At 42.5% G+C, this 24,577-nt stretch overlaps 1 protein-coding gene across 4 annotated transcripts in view; it reads right to left on the reverse strand.

The window, feature by feature from the left end:
* PIK3CG (phosphatidylinositol-4,5-bisphosphate 3-kinase catalytic subunit gamma) overlaps window positions 1–24,577 on the reverse strand; it is a 45,617-nt gene that overhangs the window by 11,540 nt on the left and 9,500 nt on the right. For 3 of the 4 annotated variants that reach the window (XM_025207396.1, XM_006026440.3, XM_006026442.3), the window contains exons 2-7: window positions 16,049–18,064; window positions 13,672–13,737; window positions 13,330–13,555; window positions 7,512–7,615; window positions 5,066–5,212; window positions 2,887–2,977 (exon numbers count right to left, since the gene is read on the reverse strand). In XM_025207396.1, coding sequence (XP_025063181.1) covers window positions 2,887–2,977; window positions 5,066–5,212; window positions 7,512–7,615; window positions 13,330–13,555; window positions 13,672–13,737; window positions 16,049–18,064 — 2,650 coding nt within the window. Of the gene's footprint in view, window positions 1–2,886; window positions 2,978–5,065; window positions 5,213–7,511; window positions 7,616–13,329; window positions 13,556–13,671; window positions 13,738–16,048; window positions 18,065–19,320; window positions 22,908–24,577 lie in introns of those variants that run through there. The other variant, XM_006026441.3, reaches the window with a different exon arrangement.

Raw genomic sequence — 24,577 nt, forward strand, 5'->3', positions numbered from 1 at the left:
ACTGAATCTAGTCATATCCCTCATATTTTACAGAAAAGGTTTCCAGAGAATTCTTAAATTTACTGGTAATCATATCCTCCTACCTATAAAACCATTTTTGTTGCAGAGAGAGGAAAGTAAGGGAGAAATAACAAGTCAATACAAATTTTGAAGATATCTGCCCATTTGATTGCTACTGTGCAGCCTGCTATGTGGATGCAATCCATGCAACTCAGTCCTAGCTGCTTTTACATGTCTGCAGGAAATCAGTGGCTTTAGGCCCTGGCTGCACTCAAAAGGTTCATCAGTACAGCTGTATGGCTATATAGCTATGCCAGCAACACCCTCTAGTGGAGACGTACCATATACTACTAAACAAGAATTATTCTAACAGACCACATTAAACCAGTTCCCTAAACAGAATACGCTAATACTAAAAAAAATTCCTGTCAGAATATTATCTCTATACTAGGCTTTCTGCTGGCCTGGCTCTGTTGGTTAGCTAAATAACATAGCTATGCCAATAACATTTTAAGGGCAGATAATATATCAGGCAGTCCTTAAAGCTTCATGGTACTGGCAACAAAGACAGGCAGAAGGCAGGGTAGAATTGCACCTTACAGATTAACTAAATCAGAGTTGCATAGCATAAGCTTTCATGAGCAGCAGCTTATTTCATCAGATGCTGCGAAGGGTCCCTATGGCAGGGTCCCTTCACAGCAGTAAGCTACTACTCATGAAAGCTTATGCTATGCATCTCCAATTTAGTTAGTCTATGGGTGTGTCTATATGAATCACTGTACTGTGCATTAAGCTAATCTAATGCACAATAAAGCATCACCTTCTACACATGCACATCAATTATTGTGCTTTAAATCAGGCTAATGTGTCGTCTGCTACTACCAATACGTACAGGTACAGTATAACCTAATAAATCCAGATATCAAAGATCCAGAACTCTTTTTAAAAATACACTACTACTGAATGTGGAGGTGGAAGCTTGCACGTGGCAGCCACTGCAGCTGCCACCATCCGCCACCCCGTGCCACTGCTCTCTGTGCGGCCACTGCTCCGGGACCAGCCGCCATTCCCCCCAGCCCTCCAGACAAGGAGGGGGAAGCTTGCACGCAGCAGGTGCCACCACCGTCCAGCACCCCACCTCACATGTGGCCACTGCTACCCCCCGCTCCATGACCAGTCGCTGCTTGAGTTTCAAAAATTGAGAATTTTCAAGTTTCCAGCAGGTGCTTGGTCCCAAGCAAGTCAGATTTATGAGGTTATACTGTACTAGAAAAATGACACATTAACTAATGTGCTAGACTGCAAATGTAGACCCTGACATGGACCAATTTGCTCTCAGTCAGCCCAGGCAGCAGGGGACCACTGCTGCCTGGCTAAGCCCCGATCTCTGTGGGACAGGGAGAACTGTTCTGGCTGAAAGGCAGCTGCCTCCCTGCCATATGGAAATCACAATGGCTTTCTCCACCACACAGCTGGGAGGCAGCTGCCCTGCAGCTGGGACAGTTCTCCATGCCCCACGGAGAGAGCTCTCCATGCTCCACATGGCTCAGAGGCAGCTGCTCTGCAAGCAGGGCAGCTCCCCCACCCTGCAGAGATCAGGACAAGTCCTGATCTCCATGAGGCTGGGAGACAGCTGTCCTGCAGCTGGAAGAGTTCCTCCCACCTGAAGGTAATAGGGGCTGGCCCTGATTGCTGCATGGCTGGCAGGCAGCTGCCCCCAGAGCCAGGACAGCACCTAGAACTGACCCCCCATACCCCCTGTTAGCCCTGGCTGCTGCAGGGGGGCAGAGCAGGGCAGGACAGTTCCCATTGTTCAGGCACATGTTCAGATGCATGCCCAGGAGCACGTGAATGAACCTGAATTTTCTTCATAGAAAATTCAGGCACGTTAACTGCATGTGCAGATGTGCCCCACAAGGTGCAAAGCTACCCTGCTTCCTGCCTGACTTCAGCCTAACACAGCTAGCTACCTCTCACTGGCAACAAAGTCTTTGAAATTTTATCTTTGTCCAAGATAGGTACAGAATCCTCTTGGCTTAAGCCTGGTAAGGCAGCAGGTGGACATAGAGAAAAACAGAATTTCGGATTTAAAGGGGCAGGGAAAGGCAGTGTATAGACTGATGTATCCAGTACCAGGAGGAGCTAGGGATCCTGGGAAAAGTGAGGCCTTTCTCGAGAAATGTGAAAAATATTGGGTAAATGCCATGCATGAGATCCCTTTTGTTATTGTAAACCATGCCTCTGACTGCTCCATTTCTAGGAATAAAACATTATTTTATTTTGAAGAAACTGACTGATTTCACTGCTTTTTCATATACATTATAGCTCCCCAAAGGGAAATCTAGAACAGGAGCCAGATCTATTTGGACCAAAGGAAGAAACATGGTTGGTAAAAGTGTAAGACTGTGGACACAGCCTAACTACAGCAAAATCCCTATTATCCGGCATGAGTAGGGAATGCTGGGTGCCAGTTATGTAAAAATTCTGGTTATCTGAGGCAGATAACGCGGAGTGGGGGGAAGGGGTGGCAATGGCCGCTCACAGAGCAGTGACAGCACAGGGTGGTGGGTGGCGGCAGCTGCCACCGTATACAAGCTTTCCTCGCCCCCCCCACAGCCGGTCAGAAGTTCCGGTTAGTAGAGCATCCCGACTTATAGATGCCAGATAACATGGATTTTACTGTACATGATAATAGCACTCAGAAATGCAAACACTGGGCCTGTCTTTCGAAAGGGGTGTACACAGAGGGCTTGGGAAAGGGTTCAAAGGTCCAACTGACCCTGGAGCCAACACACACACACACACACACACACACACACACACACACACACACACACTAAACCTTACATACTCTGGAATAATTTTTACTCATCAAATGCACCATACCTATTTTGTTTCCAGTAGAAATGCATCCATATGGTAGCAAACACAGGTCCAAGGATTCTGCTTCCCAAATGGACTCCATGATTCGTAGAATCTAATAATAAAAATGCCAGGTATGTTCACAGTTCTTAATCATCATTGCTTTTGTATCACTTTATAGCCCAGTGGTTCCCCATCTTTCTAGATTCATGGCACCCCCTCTCAGATGCAATGCTTCTCTCATTTGTTTTTGGAGTATAGAAAAAGAGAGAAATTTTCCTGTTGCAAAGAACTCAGAAAGACCACAATAGGGCAGAAAGTTTTTAACATTGTGGATTCTCATTTGATGTCTCTGGGTTTATCTTATGAATCCAGTTTGCAGATCTAACACTGCATGGCACCCAGGAGAATTCTTGAAAGGATCTCAAGGCACCTCAGGGTGCTGTGGCATTGAGTCATTGTTATAGCCATTGTAGTCTATAAACAAACAACTACTTTGTCCAGACTCTTGAGATAATAATTGTGGCTGATAGTTTAACAAGGTTCAAAAAAGAGGCACTAGAAAATTCACGAATGATAGAATTATTCTCTATCAGTTCATTTTAAGCAAACCTCAGAATGGGAACTTCCTAGGCCTCTGAAGGCTGGAAGCCATAGAAGGGGAGGGGCAGGGGATGGATCTTTCTGAGTATGCCCTGCTTGAGTTCTCTCTCCTTAGTATCCACTCTCTGCCACTGTGAAAGACAGGGCTAGACAGACCTGACCCACTAGACATTTCTTATAAGACCAGTAAATAGCATTTTCTTAATTTTACAAGCAAATAAACTAAGCCCGAAAGAATAATAAATCTACCTAAGGCCACAGAAACAGTCCATGGCAGAACCAGGATTTAAACTTCTTGGCTCTCAGTCCTGTTCTCATCCAAATCTCTGCCTTTATAAAAATACGATCATTTATTATTTACCCTTCTTTAACAGACCAGAACTGAATACATTTACAAATACAAACTTTTACATAAATCCTCCCAAAACACTAATATTTTTAAACTGCTCTATCTGGGCAATATCAGAGGCAATAGGAGGTTCCTATAGGAGAAATATAATCATTTACACTCTTATCTTTGAAAATTTATAACAAGTCTCCTGATATTTTTCCTGTAGCCAGCAAATGAGCCAAGTTAGCCAAAATGACAGGTTAATTTTATAGAATGGAGGTTTCAAATTAATGAAAAAACTTAAGGGGTGCGTCCACACATGCAAGTATGTGCGCTTGCAGCAGCTCAAATAGAAGCAGTGCAAATTTGAGCCAGGGCTTTTTGCCTCAGTGCGTGTGCCCAGCCATGCATGATGCTGTGAGGCAAATTGTGCCACTTGGAGCAAGGAGGTGAGCAGGGGGCTGCACCCGGTTGCAGGCAGAGCAGGGGGGACTAGAGCTGGGCGTGGGCCAAGCAGGGGGCCGTAGCCGAGCAGGGAGCTGCACCTTGCTGCGGGGCAAGGAGGAGAGGCTGGAGCCATGCAGGGGGAGCAGCGGCAGACCCACCCCTCCCAAGCTGCCCCCCCATGGTCCCCTGCACCCTCAGTAGTCCCCCTTACTCCTCCAGCTCCCCCCACCCCCTACTTACCTGGCATGGAGCCCAGGTCATGGTTGCTGCAGGCAGCGTGCTTCAGCACTGGGGAAAGGGCCAACCACAGAGACGCTCCGGCAGGCTACCAGAGCGTCTCTGTGGAGGACCAAGCCTCCGGTTGCCTCGGGGCATGGTCCAGGACTGCGCCCTGCCCCACTTTTTTCTGCCGCAGTTTTTTTTGATCCCTGGGGTCTAATTTTGCCCCCATGCTGCGAATTTGCAGGGTGGGGAATGTTTCCTTGTCCCTGCATGTGCCTCTTGCAGCATCTTAAAGGTCTTTGAGATGCTGCAAGACGCACATATGCGGTCATGTGGATGCATCCAAGGTGTCAGATCCTAAAGCATAGCCCGAGTACACAAGGCACACATCAGGAGACACAAAATACCAGTAAGACAAAAGAGGGCCTGATTCTAACTAGGGCTATGGTATCGCACCACAATAGAGTTTAATAAATAAAGATGCATTCATGCTTTGGCTGGATAAAAAAATAGAGCATATGTGAAGAAAAAGGTATTACAAGAGCTATAAGAGTAAAGTATTGATTTTAGATTATAAAACAAATAGTCTAATAATCATACCTGCAAAATAAGCATGTCCTGACGGAGGTCATCTCCATGTTTGAAGATAATGCCTATAGTTTCATTTGACAAAGCTGTGGGATCTGCACATTTAAACTCAAGCCAGAGGGGCTTTTTCTTGGATGCCATTACTTTGCATTTTTCAATCTGTAAAAAATAAACCAGTCACTGAGCTTTTTTCCTTCTGTAGGTACCATCAAGTCAACACAGCTCATGTAGAAGAAGCTGTGAATACCGTTCCTTCTTTGGCATCATCAACAGAATTGTTTATTAAGTTTCAAATTGTTACACTCAGGGAAGCACAGTCAAGGGGTGCAGGGGGGTGTGTGTGGGGGGGGGGAGTATTTCACTTGCCAAAAAAGTCTAATTTAACTTACAGAACTTTCAATATTGATGGCAATATGTGAGCTGGAAAGAGCCAGGCTAAAGTGGTCTTGGCTAGAAAAAAGATCACTTTGTATTTACAACTCAAGAATATGAGTTTCTGAAATCATAGGGAGACAAATATGGAACCATGCAATAGCATTATTAGTCAATCAGCAGAACATAAGTATATTTATAGCCTCCTCCTCCCCCCACAAAATTCCTGTTGACATCAGAGGGTGTGAAATTTGTCCTTAATCTCTTGATTGTAGTTGGTTCCCTTGGGCAACTCTTTTAAACAAAACATTATGGTAGCACAACAGTGGTAATGTAATTGTATATAAAATATGAAAATAATCATCTCCCCTACCATCAATTCAACTTTAAGACTGAGAAATCCAGCACCGAGGCTCAGGAAATTCCATTATTTAATGTTTTTCCAATATACTGGTAGTTAGTTAAAGGATGTGATAGTCTTTGCAGAGCTGTTTTCTGGGTTTACAAAAGCTTAGCTTTGAAACTGGTTTAAGCACAGCCCTTTATTAAAGCCATTAGCAGTGAAAGGACATCTCAAACTTGAAGTCTTTCAATGTAACTTAATTATTCTAAAAAATCTGGACTACATGCTTAGGTGTTAAGCCACCTGCTTTAAACCTTAATATTTGGCTGAAAACTTCAGCCTAAAAGGGTTTTATAGCAAACTGAAAAGTGCATTGACTGGAAGATGAAATTCAAACTTAACTATAGTGACCATTATGATTTGTGATCAAAGACATTTTATTGTTTCAAACGTAGTGTGCAGAAAATAAAAGGAAGATATAGTCTAGGAAAAGCCAGGCCAGGTAAATGAGCTGTCTTGCCACCAAGGCGACTGTGACCGATATATGGTATCTGTGTGTCTCATAAACCACTAAATTGATCTGACAGTATCCCACCACTTCATTCTCTTAATTTGGCAGACGTGTACTTGTGATCATGTTTCTTTTGCAGCAATTACTATTTTACCATCTATCTAGGCACTTATAATACACAGCATTTACATTAATCAAGTATGAAGGAGGACATGTTTATACCAGAAAGCATTCTGCAGAAAACAGATTCTGTGACTGAACTGCATTTGAAGCATAAGCATAAAATGCCTGCAAACAAAAATGTTATCTATGCCTTCTTTCCACACTAAACAGCAGAGTATTTTCTGTACTTGTACAAACTCCAACTCCAAATGCTTTCTAGAATTAAATGATATACTTGCAGAAAGAAACAGCAAGATAATTGAGAGGAAAAAATCGGGGGGGGGCAGGAGAGGGAAAGAATGTTTATGCTGATTTAAATATGAAAAATGTTTTTTGTTAAAAAGATACAGGAAGATTATTTTGAAAGGCAGAACAAGAAGTTTCTATAACAATTGCTCAATGATATGGAGGTTCAGAGGTGAGACTCAAAACCAGTGAAGCTGGCTGAAGTAGTTCTACAGAGATTTCTAGATAAAAGAAAGCCAAATACAACCTAGATCCTGAAACTAATGGGAAGCCAGAATCATCTGAGGTTTAGTGTCTGGGGAACAGCCTTATTGCAACACAAGACATAGTCTTCTGCTTCTATCAGTTCTAATCCTGGGACTTGTGAAGGAATAGAAGAGTCAAAGAGAAATGAGTTAAAGGCATGGATGAGGATCTCAGCAGAAGTCAAGTGACAGGGGGCAGTGACACATAAGATAAAGCAGTTGTATTACAACTTGGGAGTCCTCTCTCTTAGAATTCCATTAAGAGCCCTTTCCTGTTTGACAAATCTATGGAGATCTGGTCCAGCATGGGCTATTAAGCAACCATCAGGGATGTAACTGTAAGGATATGACAGGACTACATATGACCCGTTTCTTGTACTCTTCCCCTAAAGCACCTGCTATTTACCAAGGTGAGAGACCGAGTACTGGGCTAGTTGGACTTTTGATCTGCTCCACTGTTGCAACTCTTATGTTCCAATTCCATCGGCAAAGTTATAGAGATAGATTGGTAAATCAAATTATTTGCAGAGAAAACATTTTCAAACTATGAAGAATATGTAAAGAATCAAATACGCTTACCACCAGTGCCCCTGCTCTCAGTCCAGGGTCATATGGTACTCTGAAGCTTTCTGGAAGTTTGTTGTTCTGCAGTTTTTCCAGCTTTTGTTTAAGCTGTGTGATAACTGCAATTACAAAAAAGATAGCCACAGTTATTGGGTTCAATAATCAGAAGCAAAATGATGCACCTCATCAGACCCATTACGTCTCAAGACTTGTTTGAAGAATCCTGTTTTTAGCAGCTTTTTTAATTGCTTGAGTCTAGGACTTCTGGACAGGATCCTGCAGTCTGGAGACCCAAGGAGACTGTCCATGCTGCATCTCTATGGATAAGGAGGCTTCATAAAGGATTTATAGATTTGAAGTCCTCATCCTCTAGGACAGAGGCAGAGGTGGGTTGGGAGAGTCGAGAGCTGCTCTTGCCCTGCTATAACCAGGCTGCATGGGAAGTCAGGCTCAGCTTGGGACACAAGTTACAAAGCAAGGAATAGCCATAAAGGCAGTCCACCCAGTCGCAGAATCCTTCAAACCAAGGGCAGGAAGCAACAAGATCCCTCTCTCAACCACTTGGGCTAGGGACAGAAGTTACACATAAATCAGTCTAAGTGATCAGAAACTGGTTTAAACCTGTAACAGAACAGAAGTTCAGTGGACATAAACCAATTTCAAAATAGACAAAAATGGTTTAAGATAAACCTGGTGGAATGTAGTGTCAAACTTGACTGATTGAGGTCAAACCGGTTTATGGAATTTCTGTCCCATACCCCTTCCTGGTCCAAGTTAAATCACAGTCCCCCAGCATCCCAACATGTTCTGGAGCCCTGGGCTGGGCTGGGCTGGGCTGTCTGCTTTAGAGAGCAGGGTTAGACCCACCCCTGAGCTCTCTAGCAGGAGCAGTGAGGGCTGGTTGACAAGGAGGAGGGGGTGAGAAACCTGGCTGGAGACTGCAGCCAGGTCTGCGGAAAGGGAGGGCAAGGGGGAGGGGAGAGGAGGGGGACAGCCCCTGCCAGACCTTTCCCCCCTGGAGCAGAGCGGGCAGGGACGTGGGGCAGGGCTACAGTCTGAGGAGGACTGCCCCCAGTACTGGGGTCTGGGAGGAGCTTTAATCCCCCCTTCCCCAGCTCAGCATGCTTGTGCCGAGCCCTGCAGGACCAGACTGAAAGGTGGGAGGTGTTGACAAAGACCTGGCACAATCATCACATGTATGTGCTGGAGATGGAGGAACAGGAGAGGGTCCCAGACAGCTTGAGCTACAGCTTGAGCACAGCTACAGCTGTGTGACCAACAAAAGCAGCGAACTACATTTACATTATAAAGCAGAATCTGTAAAAGGTGAGAGACTGGAATGCCTAAGCAAGGACTATCTGAATACCTGTCTGTAAGGAGACACTCAAGATTACCTACACCTAAGACCTATGCAAGGCTTTCTCTTGTCTTTATGGTTTATTACATTCCACTTTAAGTTAAACTAAGCTGTGTGTGTTATCACTATGTTTGACTGGGCTGTATCTTAGCTTGGGAAAAGGTTTTGGTTGCTGTCATGTGCTTGAGGTTGCAAAGTTCTGTGTTTAATACATGCTCACTTCAGAGAAAGGATGGTTTTTGTTCAAACTTTTATGAATTCAGTGCCACTACCTTTTCCGGCACCCCTCTCCTCAGTCTGGAAGTGGCTGCCCCTCCCACATGGGGAGGAGGGGCAGAAGCCTGGCAGGCATAGGTGGAGGAAGGGGGGGGAGGGGGGCTAACTGGGCTCAGCCCCCGCAAACACAGGGCAGCAGGTATGGCCGAAGGGCATGGCAACCTGGGCTTCTCTCTTCCCTTCCCTTTGGCAGTCACTGGCTCTAACACTTCCGAGCTTCTGGCTCAAGCCACTGCAGGCATGTGACTGCATTTCCTGAATCAAAAGTGAATATCTGTTCATTTGCTTATTGCTTCAATCTGTGCAGCTTAGACTAACCTGTTGCAGCAGGGGGGAGGGGGACACATACTCAAATACCCTGCAGCACGCAGCTGGGAGGATCCCGCCCAGCAGGCAGGTATGTTTCTTTCTTTACCTGGGCTGGGGGGTGGGGAAGGAGATCGAGACCCACACAGTGCAGAATCATTCACCCCTGCCCCTACCCCTGTTGTACTGTGGGGATTGTCCCAAAATGTGGCCCTGCCAGGGCACCATTCACAGTGAACAGGGCCCTGGCTGGACCAGGTTGTGGAACAATTGGAGCCTGGTGGCTCTTCCAGAGGCATGGAGCAGTGCCGGGGAGCCAGAAGGGAGGGACATATGGCCCTCTGATCTGTGCACAGGGCAAGAGCAGGCAGCAGCTGCATGCTGCATGCTGGGCTCTGCCCCTTGCCTCCATGCCTCACTGCTGCTCCTCTGAAAGTGGCACGGTGTGGTGCCATGTGCCTTGCTGCCTGGCGTGCCCCATGGCAGGACGCATATGGCAGCACCCGCCGCTTTTTAAGCAGGAGAGGCATGGAGGCAAGGAGCTGAGGCTGGCCCCGCTCCGGCCCCTAGCTCTGGACCCCTCTGGGTGGTGTGTGACCAGGGCCACGAGGCAGCTGGGGCCAGTGCAGCTGGGGCTGGGGGCCAGTAGGCAGCCAGGGCCGGGAGGCAGCCACGGCCGCTGGAGCCAGTGCAGCCAGGGCTGGGAGGCAGCTGGGGCCAGCACGGCGTGGCATCAGGCAACACCGTTCCTCCCCCGTGGCCCTTTCCCCTCTCCCCACAGACTTTCCCATTGGGAGGGGGTGTGAGCATACACATATGTGAACACACGCTCAGCTCCCCCTCCCAAATTTTTTTCTTCCTCCGCCTATGCTGGCAGGCACTGCCCCTGCCTCCCAGGCAGACCTGGGATGGGTTCCCTGTGCCCTCCAGTGAGCTAGCCCCTGCTGGTGCCTGGCCACACCCGCTCCTCTGGAGCAGGGAGGGGCAGGAAAGTCTTGGAGGGCTTCCCTCTTCCCTTCCCTTTGGCAGTGGCTGGCTCTAGCACTTCTGAGCTTCTGGCTCAAGCCACAGCAGGCTTGCAGCTGCATTTCCTGAATCAGAAGTGAATATCTGTTCATTTGCTTATTGGTTCAATCTGCGCAGCTTAGACTAACCTGCAAAGACTGAATTGATTCAGCCTCCGGCTTTTTGACTGTCTGTACTTAGCCTCTGAGAAAAGCAAACGCATGAAGCTATTAGGGTCAGTCTTTATTAGCCAACAGTTACACCAGCCAAATGCAAAATGCCAAGACCTGCAAGAGGCAAAGAAATTCCTCTGTTCTTAAAGCTTGTTCCATACTATAGCTCTGTCAGTCTTAAACTCCGGTAAACAGAATACATGCTGTTGATTAGGTAAATAATGTGATGAATATTCATATATTTAAACTGGGTCAATGATACATTTGCATAAAGCCTCCAGATTTCTAACCTTCATGGTAAATTGGTAAATAAATGCAACATTGTTCTGTTGCAGCTTGCAACCATGGTAAATCTGCAATATGCTGGAAAGCACTCTTCGTATTAAACAGGTCAAATTTAACATTTTTAAAAAGTAAAATTTACAGACACATTCTGGGATGCATCTATTCTGAGAAATCTATTTGAGTGCAATATAAAGGAGTCAATACATGAACACCATAATTAGACACCTTTTTTAAAAAAAGAAGAAACAATGTTTTATTAAAATATGCCATCTCCGAGCTTTCTAAAATGAACTTACTGATTTAATAGACAAATGTACTCTCGACATAGACTGTATTAATTTTAGTAAGTCAGGCACAAGACAGGCATCTTATCGTATGTGGTCATGTTAAAGACTAGGAATGAATTGATGAAAATCATGAATGGAAAGTATTTATTAATAATGAGATTTCCAGGTTGATCTATTTTAAGGACACAGTACAGGAACCAAAGAGAGGAAACAACTGCACAAATACTCATTTGGAACAGTAATCAACAATAATTAATCTAATACTGACACAGGCATGAGTACAGACAGCAAGCCAAGTAAAAGCTTACAGTGTGGTTTTAAGGGGAAAAATGCTATTTTCAAATGTAACGATAAGACTTATAAGAAAAATTAGGGATATGCCACCATTTTGTAAAATGTTGTTATGACTCTTCCTGGAATCCTGTACACCTATATTAAAGGAAGATATAAACAGGACTGAAAACAAATTAGAAGACAGGAAGAGAGATTCAAAAGTTAGAAGACAGCAATTGGAAACTGGTAAGACAAAAAAGGGAAGAGTTCAGTGTTCATTGCGTTCAGATTGAGTGTATAAAAGGCAGGTAGAAGGCAGGGCAGGGTGGCAATGTAAAGACCAACTCATTCAGAAAGGCACAGGTTTTTGTGGTTTCCTCGGATGTTATGAATTGACTTGCAGAGAGCAGGAGTACTAAACAGAACGGAATAAAGTAATTAAAATACAGAGGACAGGGAAAGGAGGAAGAAAGGACAGTGGGGCAAAGCTAAGAGAGATGAAGGTGGGTTGAAGAGGGATAAAACAGTTAACCCACTGTGGAACTACAGGGTTATAAAAGCTAGTGCAGGTAATGGAACAAGAGTCCAGAATCTCTGCTGAGACCATACTTATTTAACACAATCCAATATAAATGACAACAGGATTAAGTCAGTAAAGATGGTAGGGGAAAAAAAGCAGGAGTCTGAAGTTAAGCAGGAAAGACACTTTTAGAGAAATGTTTCCTGTTGAGTAACCAAGCAGTGACATAAAACCAAGGCAGAAGGTTAAGGCAAAATAACATATTTTCAAGAACCAGATAGATAAGTATTAGTGGGACAGCCCATGGTGTGAGTAGGCATGAGAAATATAGTGAAAACACTGAACTGGTGCTTATATAGTAGCAAAGATAACAAATAAAATACCTGTTTGGAAAGCAGGAGACATATTAATAAATGAAAGATATTTATTTCCTTTTCCAAGTAAGGAAACTACATTAATTTTTAAATGAAGTTTTGACTCACTACAGTGAAAAAACTATTTAAAGACTTGTAGGTTAGAAAATGTGCCAGTTTCAGACAAATTTAGAATGGGATTTGCTGAAAAATATTTTATCTGAGGTCTCATAAATTCACTACTTTCCTTCCCATATCATGACAAAACTATGTTCATAATAGCACATGCAAAATATACTGTAGATATGAATAAAGGACTAATCCTTATAAAATCTGTAAACTGAATTCAAGAACTAGTCATTTAAAAACAAATATGTTTCATTCAAGGTTGTTCAATATGCCTGGCTCAGATGGTTTGTCCATTACAAAAGTATATACAAACAACTTAAATATTAAAATAGGATAGGCAGAGATTGCACTTATCAAGAAGATGAAGAGTAAGGTAAAGAAACTGGAGTGACTTTTTATAACAGGGATCAAAGTGCAAATAAGATTATGCCTGATGGCAAGAGTCACCTCCATTTCTTGTAGCATTCGTTTTGTTTTTTTCTTGCTTCTCTAACATTCTGCCAAAGACACTGTAGAGTACTGTACTTCTGCATCTCCTAGTTTTGCAACATTTGAGTTCTGCAAAGCCACAAGGAGCACAGGACGCTGCTGAGCACCCTATACTACTGTAGACAGGTTCTACTTTTATTTGTAAATGTTTGTTTGTTCTTTTTTTTTTTTTTGCAAATGAACGTATGACTGACTCCTCTGACACCAACCATTCACATTGGCCACTAAAATAGTACAGTAATTATGATGCCCAACAGCAATAGCAATAGTTAAACTTCATGGACTTCACAAAGACAGAACAGTTCGCTGAACAGATTTAACACACATATGATAGAAAGACAGTTAATATCAGAAACAGAAAAATACCTATAAACAAATACCTTGAGAAGTGACATCATACTTTTCAGCAGAAACAGATTTTATCTCCATTGTGACTGTATGCAGCAATTCGATTACTTGAACCTGTTTCATGAAATCACATAGCATGGCTTTTCCACAGCCCTTCAGGTAAGCTTCCAGGATTACAGCAAACCTTTGCTGGTAGTGCATGGACTGGGCAATCTCACTTCTTAGAAACCAAAATAAGAAGTGACCAATTCTTTTGTTCTAGAGATGGAGAAAAATGCTAAAATTAACATACATGACAGTATCCTAAGAAACAGCCCATTTTAATGATACTGTAATTTTAACATTACTTACTGGTCCTATTTTGAAGTACTTACTCTCAAACCTCGTTTTAGTAGAAATCTGGCCAGTGCACTGTCATGATAGGGCTCAAATTTCACAGCCTAAAAAATGTATAAAAAAGCAAGCAAAGTTTTTTTTTTAATTTAAAATATGTGTAACACCTTGTTACAGTATCTTATAATTTAATCATTATATCAACAGAACAAAGCCTGATGAGAAGAAACATGATGGCAAAGCACACGGCTGGTTTCTAGAGAAAAAAAATGCTCAGGGGGTTGAGGACAAGTCCCAGTCCTCAACATAAGTTAGCATTTGATTTGGTCTGTTCATGTTACAATAGGCTTGGCCTTTGTTTTTTTAAGTGATGTTATTAACTTGACAAATGATTAACAAAAGTAACATGGAGACACACCCAACCAGTCCGAGCTTACACTAATAGTGCAGTACAGTGATGACAGTAGGTAGTAGTAGAGAACCTCAAAACCAGCAACAAAGCTATTAATTGAGAGGCTGAAGTTTTTTGTCCTATAATCCAGGGCTGTCCAATTTTTAACTGGCTGGGGGCCACACCAGTAGGGGCCATATACTGTATGAGCCACAGTAGCGTGAGCCCGGGTTGCTTCCCTTCCCTGCTGCACCATATGCATGGCCCCCCACCCCTCTTTCCACCAGCTCACTAGCCACAGGCTCCCCCCCTGCACTGTAGACTCCCCAAGCACTGCAACCTGCACTTTGCCACATCATCCCTCCCTGGGGCAGGCACAGAGGAGAAGCTCAAAGACCCCATCTGCTGCTGCAGCCAGAGTGACCGGTAATGGGAGCCTGGAGGCCACAGATATACCCCATACAGATACATGCATCCTCAGGCCAGCAGCTGGACAACTCTGTCTTAATTAAAAAACATTAAAGTTTCAGATAAAAAGGAATCTGAACCACTAATATTAATAGCAATAAACCCAGCAGAATCTGGATTTGTTAGTTTCTGTTATGTGTCTCAATACATTACATGGTTCTCATGACAAACACTACACTGACTACATTAGTCATAAAACATCCCGAAATGACTCACTTAAGGAGTGAGGCTTATTGCTGTTGGGATCATGCTATGTATGTTATTGCTTCCCCCCCAGAAACAAAAATGGTTCCTAGTTAAAAAATAAGAAAAAAATATAAAGAAAGAGTCTGAATATTTCAATATTATTTATTGTTAAATATTTTCTTCCCTGTGTTTATAAAGTTCTCTGAATAGAGACACTATTTTTTCACCTCCAGCTGTGGTCTGAGCTGGACTGCATTTCAACAGCTGTTGGTGGTTCAGGGACTATTTTCAAATTTCAGTTTCTATTTAAAAAAAGATTTGTTTTGTCAATAGGAGCCAAGTCAGTCTGCAAAGTGGCAAGTAGACTTTGGGGCACCATGTTAAAAATTAATTGCTTAGGTAAAGCAAGGTTTCTCACGCAACTCAGTGGTATTTTCTAAGTCTGACTGCACCAGAGGTGGGCAATTATTTGGGCCCGAGGGCCACTTAGGGTGTTTTGGTGACCTATTATGGGCCGGATCAGCACCCTCTTGCCCCCACTCTCCCACAACAGATCACCAAAACTCCCTAAGAGGCCAGGTAGATGGGATGGGGCCAGGGGCAGGGCCAAGGCTGGGATTGGGATTGTGGGACAGTGACAGTGCAGGGCTGGGCCAGGCCCTGGGCAGAGCCATGATCTGCTTTTTGCACGTCCCTGTGATGGGCACCAGCTGTGTGGGCACAGGTGGCTGGTCCCACTGTGCCTGGGCAAGCAGCAGGGCTGGGGCAGTGCAGCAGCCAGACTCGCTTCCTGGCAGCAGCAGCTTCTTCCAGCTGCTCCTGCCAGTCTCCGGTGCTGGACTCGGCCCTGTTGCCCAGCCCCACCCCCCCCTGCCTTTCCACCCTGCACCCACAGCTGCACAGAGCAGGTGGGCAGGATCTCCATGGAGACCGGCCAGGACCCATGTGAGCAAAGTGCGTGGCCAGGCAGGTGGAATGGGATTGAGTAAAAACTTAAGAGCTGCCATTTCCTGAGGGGTGCCTAGAGTTTATCCAGGGGTGCCTCAAGTATGAAAAGGTTGAGAAACACTGATCTAGAACTTGTCTGAACAGAGTTAAAGTGCACAGTTTAGGATGTGTTGTCATCCCTCTTATCATCAAGGAGCTGCATTTTTGGTAGTGCAACTGTGAGAAGTTTGAAGTAAAATGTTTCTGTAAACATAAGCTGTGAATATCCACAAAAGTGGTATTAAAAATGTTATTTAGCTTTTACTAGCACTGTTTTGACTATGACTGAGCATCTCAAACAATGGGTCACTATTACCATTAGAACATTTTTGCAATAATGCAAATATTCCAGAAGACTAATGTTAAGACATGCAAATACACCTTACCTGTACTAATTGTAAAAGGTAATGGAGAACATCATCATCTTCTAAACACTCGAGTTTTTGAACTGCCATTGCTCTTACATTTTCATCCGAAAAATTGCAGTCCAAAAGCTGCATTGTCAGTCCAACATCCAAAGTGCTTTGATCCCATGCTTCTTTTTTAGCTAATAACTGGTATGTTTTGGCCACTAAATCTTGCTGTCCCCACTTCACTGAGCTAAGCAGCTTAGGATATGCCTTGGGGTGCTTTATGCTTTCGTATCTGAAATGCCACAATAATTCCTTGTCCTCAGCAGTAAGCGGGTTAAGTGGGTCAGTGGCTATGATCTCTTCGAGCTGTTTGCGAAGTTGGTTGGGCATTTCAGTTCTTGCCCCATCTCCCTGAGTATCGGATGTTATCCTGTGTTTGGGCAAAGCTATTGGGTGGCAGTATTTGTCTAAAACAATAGAGACTGCCATTGAGTTTTCTTTATCAGGATTAGTTGCTGATGTAAGTTTGTCAGCATTGATGCTTCCCTGCTCTTCCCCCTTACCTGGAATTTTCCACATATGAAGCACATACTCCCCACTTCGTAGCAAGAAACGGTGATCTATCAACAAAATATTTACATAGTAGAGAAGCTGGGTTTTGCATTTAGAGTCAGAACTGGGAGAATCATGTGACTGAAGGTTGGCCTTTGTGGATAATGACTGTGTTTTGCCACAATACACCTGCAGATTCAGTAGTGCTCCTTTAGGCAAGTCTTTAATTTTAATATCAAACTCTAGCCAGGTATTCCACAGAACCTCCTCGGTGAAAGGCTTAGATGCAGTCCTTCGTTGGGAAAGGAGTTGTTGCCCATGTTGAATATTAGCCTCAACAAATACAGTGATGTCAGTATTTCTGGGTAGCACTGGAATATCAATGCCAATTATCTTGACTCTAAATTTTCTATTACAGTCCCACAAAGAGATAGTGAACACTCTCTCATGATCTTTTCCATCGATTGTCAACTGTTCATGATATCCTGTAACTCCTGTGCAGTCATCCACCAATGGCCACTCTTCTTTCTGAACCTCATCCTCATTAGGGTCAGGAGGAGTGTCTAGCACAAGGTGAATTTCTTCCCCATTCTTAAGGCACTGTCTTATACAGTGAAAATCTTTGACTGGCGTTTCCCCTGTAATATATTCATCTCTGCCACAAACCCTGAGAACAAAGTCCAGTTCACTGTGATCTTCAGGAATGTCCATCAAAGATTTCTTTTTTGCCATTTTTGTGAAAAAGCTCTGAAGGATCATATCTGGAGTATCATCTATTGAGATTTTAATTTTCTGGCTAGTTGTTCCTCTATGTATGTTTATAAAAATATTATTATTAGTAATCTTTTTAAACAAATACTCAGGAAGGGGCTTGGAGGTAATCCATGGGTGCATTGAATACAATTTTGGATCTCTGCAGGCTACTTCAATCATTCGTGGAGTGACCAGCCTGCGGCGTGTAAATTCTAGTTCATCATCATGCACATTACTTACATCAGTGACATCATATCCTATTAAGTCATTCAGCTGCTTCTGAAATTCTTGAACTTCCACTGATGGTTTCTGCTTCTGAACAACATAGATTCTGCCTACCTTTTTCTGTAACACTTTCCAATATAGTATACAGTCCAATGTCTGAATTACCTGATGTTTGTCATAAATTTCATACCACTGTCCTTTCTTTTGATATTGAAGAATAAACTGATCTGGGGTGTATTTATGGCAGAAGTCTGAGGTTTGGCTCATCTCTATTGCATGCATCCAAATCTGTGCTTTCATTTGCTCAACAGTACAGTTGCCAGCAATTTCAAGTGTCACTATTTCTGGGGTTTTAGTATGTTTAGGGCTTGTGGGTAGAACAAACTCAATGGGTATCAGTTCCATTGAAGATAAATTATTTGCTGTACAATAAGGCTTCATTCTTCTCCTCCTCCGTTTGTTTTCCTCTCTCATAACAACAGGCTGTTCATGATTCCCCAACTCCATGCCAGAAGAAATCTAGCAAAACATAAACAGTTTGCTCATTTTTCATTTACACTTTTCTATATTCTGTTACAAAGGCATTAATTTTTTGTGTTAGTTTTAATCACAGGTCAGAATCATAATCCTTAAAATATACCTTATATATTCCCATTGTTTCTGTATAAACCTTTTATTCAGGATGTCACGTGTGCACCAATGTGTTTGTTTCTAAACCTAACATAAAAGACTATGCTTAAACAATTAAAATAGTGCACTTACACAGGACTGTTAATCCCAACTCAGCTAAAGCAGCTCAGAGGGACAAAGCAGTTGAAACTCCCACCAAACTGAAAACACAAACATTAGAAACTTGCTCCTACTCATTCTTCCCTTCTGAATTTGACTTATGCAGATTTTTCCCACCTCTTGTGGCCTGAGTGCAGAATTTAATATAAGTTGGTTCTGACAACACTCAAAAGAAATTTTGCTCAACTAACGTGCCAGAAAGATGCTAACCAAGCTCTGGGGAAAACATCTGTTAATTGCAGCAGTGGAAGCAATCAATATAATGTATCCATAAAACTTCCAGAAATTAAGGTTTTTGACCCCACTCACTTCTCCCAACCTTTCAGTAATCTCTTGTTAGATGCTGGGCAGGGATTTCTTAACAGATTATGATCAGTTAATGTTCATCTAACGTGTAGTTTAGCACCCTAAGAACTGTTCCTTTAATTATGAATTTTGGAAGACTGATAACAGCCAATGATTCAAAACCAAGCATTTGCAATACAAAATTACTAGCTGGCTACAGATGAAAATGCTCCTAACCCAATGGCAGTATACTATGTTCCACATCAAATAAGAATGTCTAAAACTGTTTTAAAATCTTTTAGTGTTAATGTTTATGTTAATTTGTTTTCTTAAAATCAGTGAAGCATTATTATTACATAAAGTGAAAGAGAAAGGCAAAGATAACTACGCACACTTAAACAACCTGCTCTTCATTTTTTCTTTTACTAATCATAATCTAAATTGTTTTATTTCAACATTTCCCCACAAGAAATCTTATATATAAAAGCATCTTTCCACGTGCTTGAAGGGAAAAGGAGCGGGGCAAACAAATCAAGCACCAATCTAATGATTGCAAAGATTAGAACCAAAAGAGTTAAAACATATCACGCAGTTAAACCAAAACAGCATGACACACCGGCTAAAATTCATTTTGAATGTTCCGGAAAAGAAATAACTTCGGACACCATTTTTATAATTATCAAAACACAATGAAATATTACCTGATTACAAAGTAGATGCTGAGGCACTGAAGACGACTCATTTGTTTAATTTTTGAGTTCTTTATTTTTTTTAAAGAGAGAATCATTCATACAAAAACTTGTTTGTTTAAGCTGTTCTGCTTTTCTTTCTTGCCCTCATATCCAGATGCAGAGGAAGTGCTGCACTTACCAGGAAGGAAGTTTTAACCAAGTTGATTATACATACGATTGCTCATTTTAAAAAAAGTCAGAACGCTTTTCCTGTTAGAACAGTTGAAATATATTTACAGTACCACTCACCACAAAAACCTAAGCATAACTTTAAAACACATGGGTGGAAGGGATATGCTAAAAATGATCCAGCTAGATAAAAATAAATTAATGGTCATCATAATGATTAAGTATGCATAAAAATAGCTGACTAGAAGAAATGCTCTATTTAACAAGAAACTGTTTCTGAAAATTTATTTACAAAGGGTAAGCTACTTACATGAGCAAGTTAACCACAACACAATTAAGGCTCCAATCTTGTCTCATTTTTATTTGTACTTTGGTAGCCCCTAGGGGCCCTCACCCTAGACTAACTATGGTTTTGGATGTTTGTGTCAACGCAGATGCTATGTGAAGCTGCTCTCCTCTGAGGCATAGGTTACTGAATCAACCTAAATGTCTATTAATGGCAGTGCCACAAATAAAGCCCAATAATTCTGAGGCTGCTGAAAGACCAAAGAGCAATTCCAGACTTGAGAGTTTGCAAAATAAACATTTTAGCACTGCATACACATTAAAAATAATGTATGTTTCAGATGTTACTCTAAAGTATGCTAGCCCAATAACTTTTTAACAGCAGACTCAAGAATTTTTTATTCAAAAAGCCCTTGGCCCATTTGTTTTGTTTTACTGATAGCCTCAGATTTGGGAAGCATTTGATGGATGTTCAATCCCAGTCACTGATGAAGCTACTCATAATATAAGTTAAAGGAACTATGATACATGTATATCTTTCAGGTTGGTCTTAATGACAAAATGCAAGAGAGAAAGAGAGAGAGGGAAGGATCAGGGAAACAGACATTAAAAATAAAAAAAAAGGGGAGGGATAACCAATCTTCTTGCAGAATAAACTTCATCAGTAACGTTCTGTCTATTCTGGAGAACAGGAGACAGATGATGATGAAAATATCCTGGAAAAATGATGATGGTAAGGAGGAGAAACAAGCATAGGAAAGACAAATGAAAGCTGTCCAGAGACAAGCAGAGTTTTCTTAGATATCCATGCTTAATCACGTTGCATTTCAGACACCATTGTTACTAAAAAAGAAAATTTAAGCTCCACATCTGCTGGGAGCAAATGCTGAAGATCTATACTAGGTTCTGCAGTGTCTTACAGAGGCTCAGAAGTTAACACTTCCCTGAGGTGAAAAAACATTCACAGTAGGCATGATTCATTTTATTCATAACCTCATCTTGATTTCAGATCTAACATAGAAACTCTGAAAAAGTGAGTCACTAAACATTTCAGATTGCATCTTACAAAAAGCTGGCAACACTGTCTACAGTTAACATTGCTACACAATTCTCCTTTTAAGACCCTACTTTAAGAAGCTTTTCTATTTGCCAACCTTAAACAGTTATGTGCAAAATTTTCTGTGCTAGGTGATGTTTTCTCCTAATAACTGAGGCATTTCAGAGAATGAGTCCCCGGGAAAATGTGTTGTTTTACGAATGCTAAAATATTTCTAAAATCTTTGGCTTGAAAAAGGGCAGCTACTTTCAACCTTTGGGGCAGGGACTTGAAATTGTAATTGAAAAGTACTTCTTGCCATCCCCATAAAAATCCACCCAATGGACCGAGCTGCACTTGCATGTATGCATTAGAGCAGGAGTGGGCAAAATGCAGCCTGGGGGCTGGATGCGGCCCACCAGGCCATTCTATCTGACCTGCGGGGCCCCTACAAAATTTATAAAATTAATATTAATCTGCCCTGGGCTGCCTGTCATGCGGCCCTCGATGGCTTGCTGAAACTCAGTAAGCAGCCCTCTGTCCAAAATAATTGCTTGCCCCTGCTTTAGAGGGCTGTCAGATTTGGGTCACCGAGTTCTTTGAAGACTCCTTCAGAGGTGAGCAGAACTTTCCCTGCTCTTGCTGCTTGTGGCTGGTGCCTGCTTATGTCTTGTCAGGAGGAGGAGGAAGCTTCCTTACTCAAAGGTGGGGCCAAAAGGGAGACAGGAACAGAAATAGAAAAGATGAGGTAGGGAACGTACCTGGGCAACCTTGATTTTAGCATTACCTACCTTGAGTGCTGGACACTACAGTTATACCATGCTTTTCTGAAATTGTAACATACAATTTCTATAAAATAATGTAGTCTCCAAAAAAAATAAATCTGAAATTTCATTAAAAAAAAGAGTTTGGGTCCTAACTAGCCATGTTTTTCCTGCCAGTGAATGCATATATGCTTTACCTAAACATCCCAGGATCTACCAGAGTCCCATTCTTCTGAAATTATTAAATATACCTGGAACCATTATAAATGGATGTGCCTTCACAGATCTGGCAAAAGCCAACAAGAACATGCCCTACACTTTTCACAATTGTGATGTGCTTGAATATTAATTCCCTCAAAACAAATGCACTCAATTTCCTGCTTAGCAATTCCAGTAACCGTTAATCAGCTGATCAGGCTATAAGTGGCATGAAAAAAAAGTTATCTTATATAAACTACAGTCGTTATATACTCTTCTGCTCTTAAAATGTGATTAGTTTAATTTACTTGCAAAGTACAGTGATAGCAATAATCACTAGTAATCTAACAACCTGCCACATGCTATAATGCATGGAATAGTGACATAAATGCCAACTGCCTGCACAACTGCTGCATTCTCCAGTTCCTTTCATTCATCTTTAGATAGATGTCCTTTGAGACATGAATTGTCTCTATTCTGCATTTGTACAGTGACCACAAAAAGGAATCAATCATGACTGGGATGTAAGGAATACGTCAGAATATAAATACTTACTAGTAATACAAATCTGGCCATACGGCCTGTATCTCGCCCCATAGATTTGCATCACAGAATCTTTGTCTGTAGCATCAAACACCACTATTGAAGTTTCCTGTAAATTAATTTACTCCACAGGGTGAATTCTTTTTACATGTCCACAGTACATATCCACTGTAGTAACGCAAGACAAATCCAAAATATGTAAAAACAATCCTTTGCAGGGTTTTTGGTTGTAGCCATGTTGGTCTAAGAACATAGGCAGGCAAGCATCTTTGGGTAGGTGTGATATCTTTTATTAGAAATGCCTGAAGAAGGGTGCTTATGCCCACAAGCTTACAAAAAACATTTTTCCATCTACTCAGTTGGTCTAATAAAAGATATCACATCTGCCCAAAGAAGCTCGGAAAACAATTCTTTGAACTTCACATATTTTCTGTTAAGTAACTGCAGGGATAACAAAGCATGAACAACACAGTTCCAATATGTAAGAACCAAGGTAAATCTTTTTTGGCATTCCAAAAGAAGTGGGTGACTTCATAGTTTCATAGTAGCTAGGGTCAGGGGGGGGCCTGATCAGATCATCTAGCCTGCCCCCCTGCCACAGACAGGAATGAATGCTGGGTTCACAAGACCCCAAACAGGTGATCATCCAACCTCTTTTTGAATTTGGGCCAAGGTAGGGGTGAGAACCACTTCCCTGGGAAGTTGGTTCCAGATTCTGGCCACCCTAACTGTAAAATATTGCCTTCTGATGTCTAACCTAAACTTATTCTCCATCAGCTTATTACCATTGTTCCTTGTCACCCCAGGTGGTGCTGGGGAGAATAGGGCTCTTCCTATTTGCTGATGATCTCCACTGATGAGTTTTTAGGCAGCCACCAGGTCCCCCCTCAGCCTCCTCTTGCCGAGGCTTCTTGTTTTTGCTGTTGCTTTTAATGATGCCTTTTTTGCTTTTTGCCTCTGGGTTTCTTTTATATAGATAATCCCAAAATATAAAAAAATACTGTTTCTATAGATCAGTAGTCTCAATTTTTTGCACTCAAGGCACCCCTTATTGGACTCAAGGCACCTCTCTGTAACTTCTGTTAATTGAGTGGCACCAATTAAAAAAACGAATTTATACATTACAGTGCTTACCTCCTTGCACAGAGGCTGAGCAGTAGGGGTAGGGAATCATCCAGACAGGGGCAAGCCTGAGTCTGTGCTTATTTGCTTAATTTACCTGCTTATTTCCTCACACCTTGTGACACCCTTCAAACCAAGGGTGGGCAATTATTTCAGGTGGAGGACCACTTACTGAGTTTTGGAAAGTCATCAAGGGCCTCATGACACGCAACCAGGGGCAGGTAAATATTCATTTTCTAAATTATTTAGGTGCCCCGCAGGCCAGATAGAATGGCCTGGCGGCCCACATCCGGACCATAGGCCGCATTTTGCTCACTTCTGCTTCAAAGGATCTGGAGCACCCTGGTTGCCAATCACTGCTCTAGATATTTCTGGCCCTCCTGGAACTATGAGATGCTCATAAAGGAGGTAGCTTTTTCCAGAATTTCCAGCATAATATTGTAGTCAAGCAGTTCTAATACTTTGGTAAGCATCCAAATTATTGGTAGGACCCTACTCATTTCGCGATTTTGTGGACGGACTCTGTAGAAATTGTGAAATCCAGCATTCCCCACAAAATTGGGCAATATCTGTGAAATCCAAAAAAACCCCACAAAAACCACTTACTGAAAATAAATGCTGGCTCCTGCGTGAGGAGGGCCAAGATGGCAGGGCCACATGACCAAAAACCTTCTCAGCCAATCAGTGGCAAGGGGTGGGGCTGCATGATAGATAGCCCTTGCAACCAATCAGCGGTGAGGGGCACAGCCCCTCAGCCAGATCCCCTACCGTGATAAGCCCATGAAAATGGTGGTTGGCCCCATGATCTGCTTGTGAAATCGGCCAGCTGCCTCCTCGAGTACAGGGTCTTAACCAAAAATGAAACTTATGAGGAAAGATCATCAGTAAAGTTAACTGTAAGCTTTGGGTACAACAGACAGGTATTTTTCAGAAGCAAAAAATTGATACCTGGTCCAATTGGGTCATCAACTGAGACTAACAGCTATTGCCGATTTGATGAGAGGGACTGGACCAGGACTCCTCAGACCAAATCTGTTTCATTAGGGATGAATACAGCCAAAAAGTTGGCAATCTTTTAAGGCTGTGGGCTGGACTGACCCAGTTGGGTCAGGTAGGCTGCTCGGAGGGTTGCCCAGCTGCTACTGCCACT

The sequence above is a fragment of the Alligator sinensis genome, unplaced genomic scaffold, assembly GCF_000455745.1.
Source record: "Alligator sinensis unplaced genomic scaffold, ASM45574v1 scaffold100_1, whole genome shotgun sequence".
In the NCBI taxonomy this organism is placed as follows: domain Eukaryota; kingdom Metazoa; phylum Chordata; order Crocodylia; family Alligatoridae; genus Alligator; species Alligator sinensis.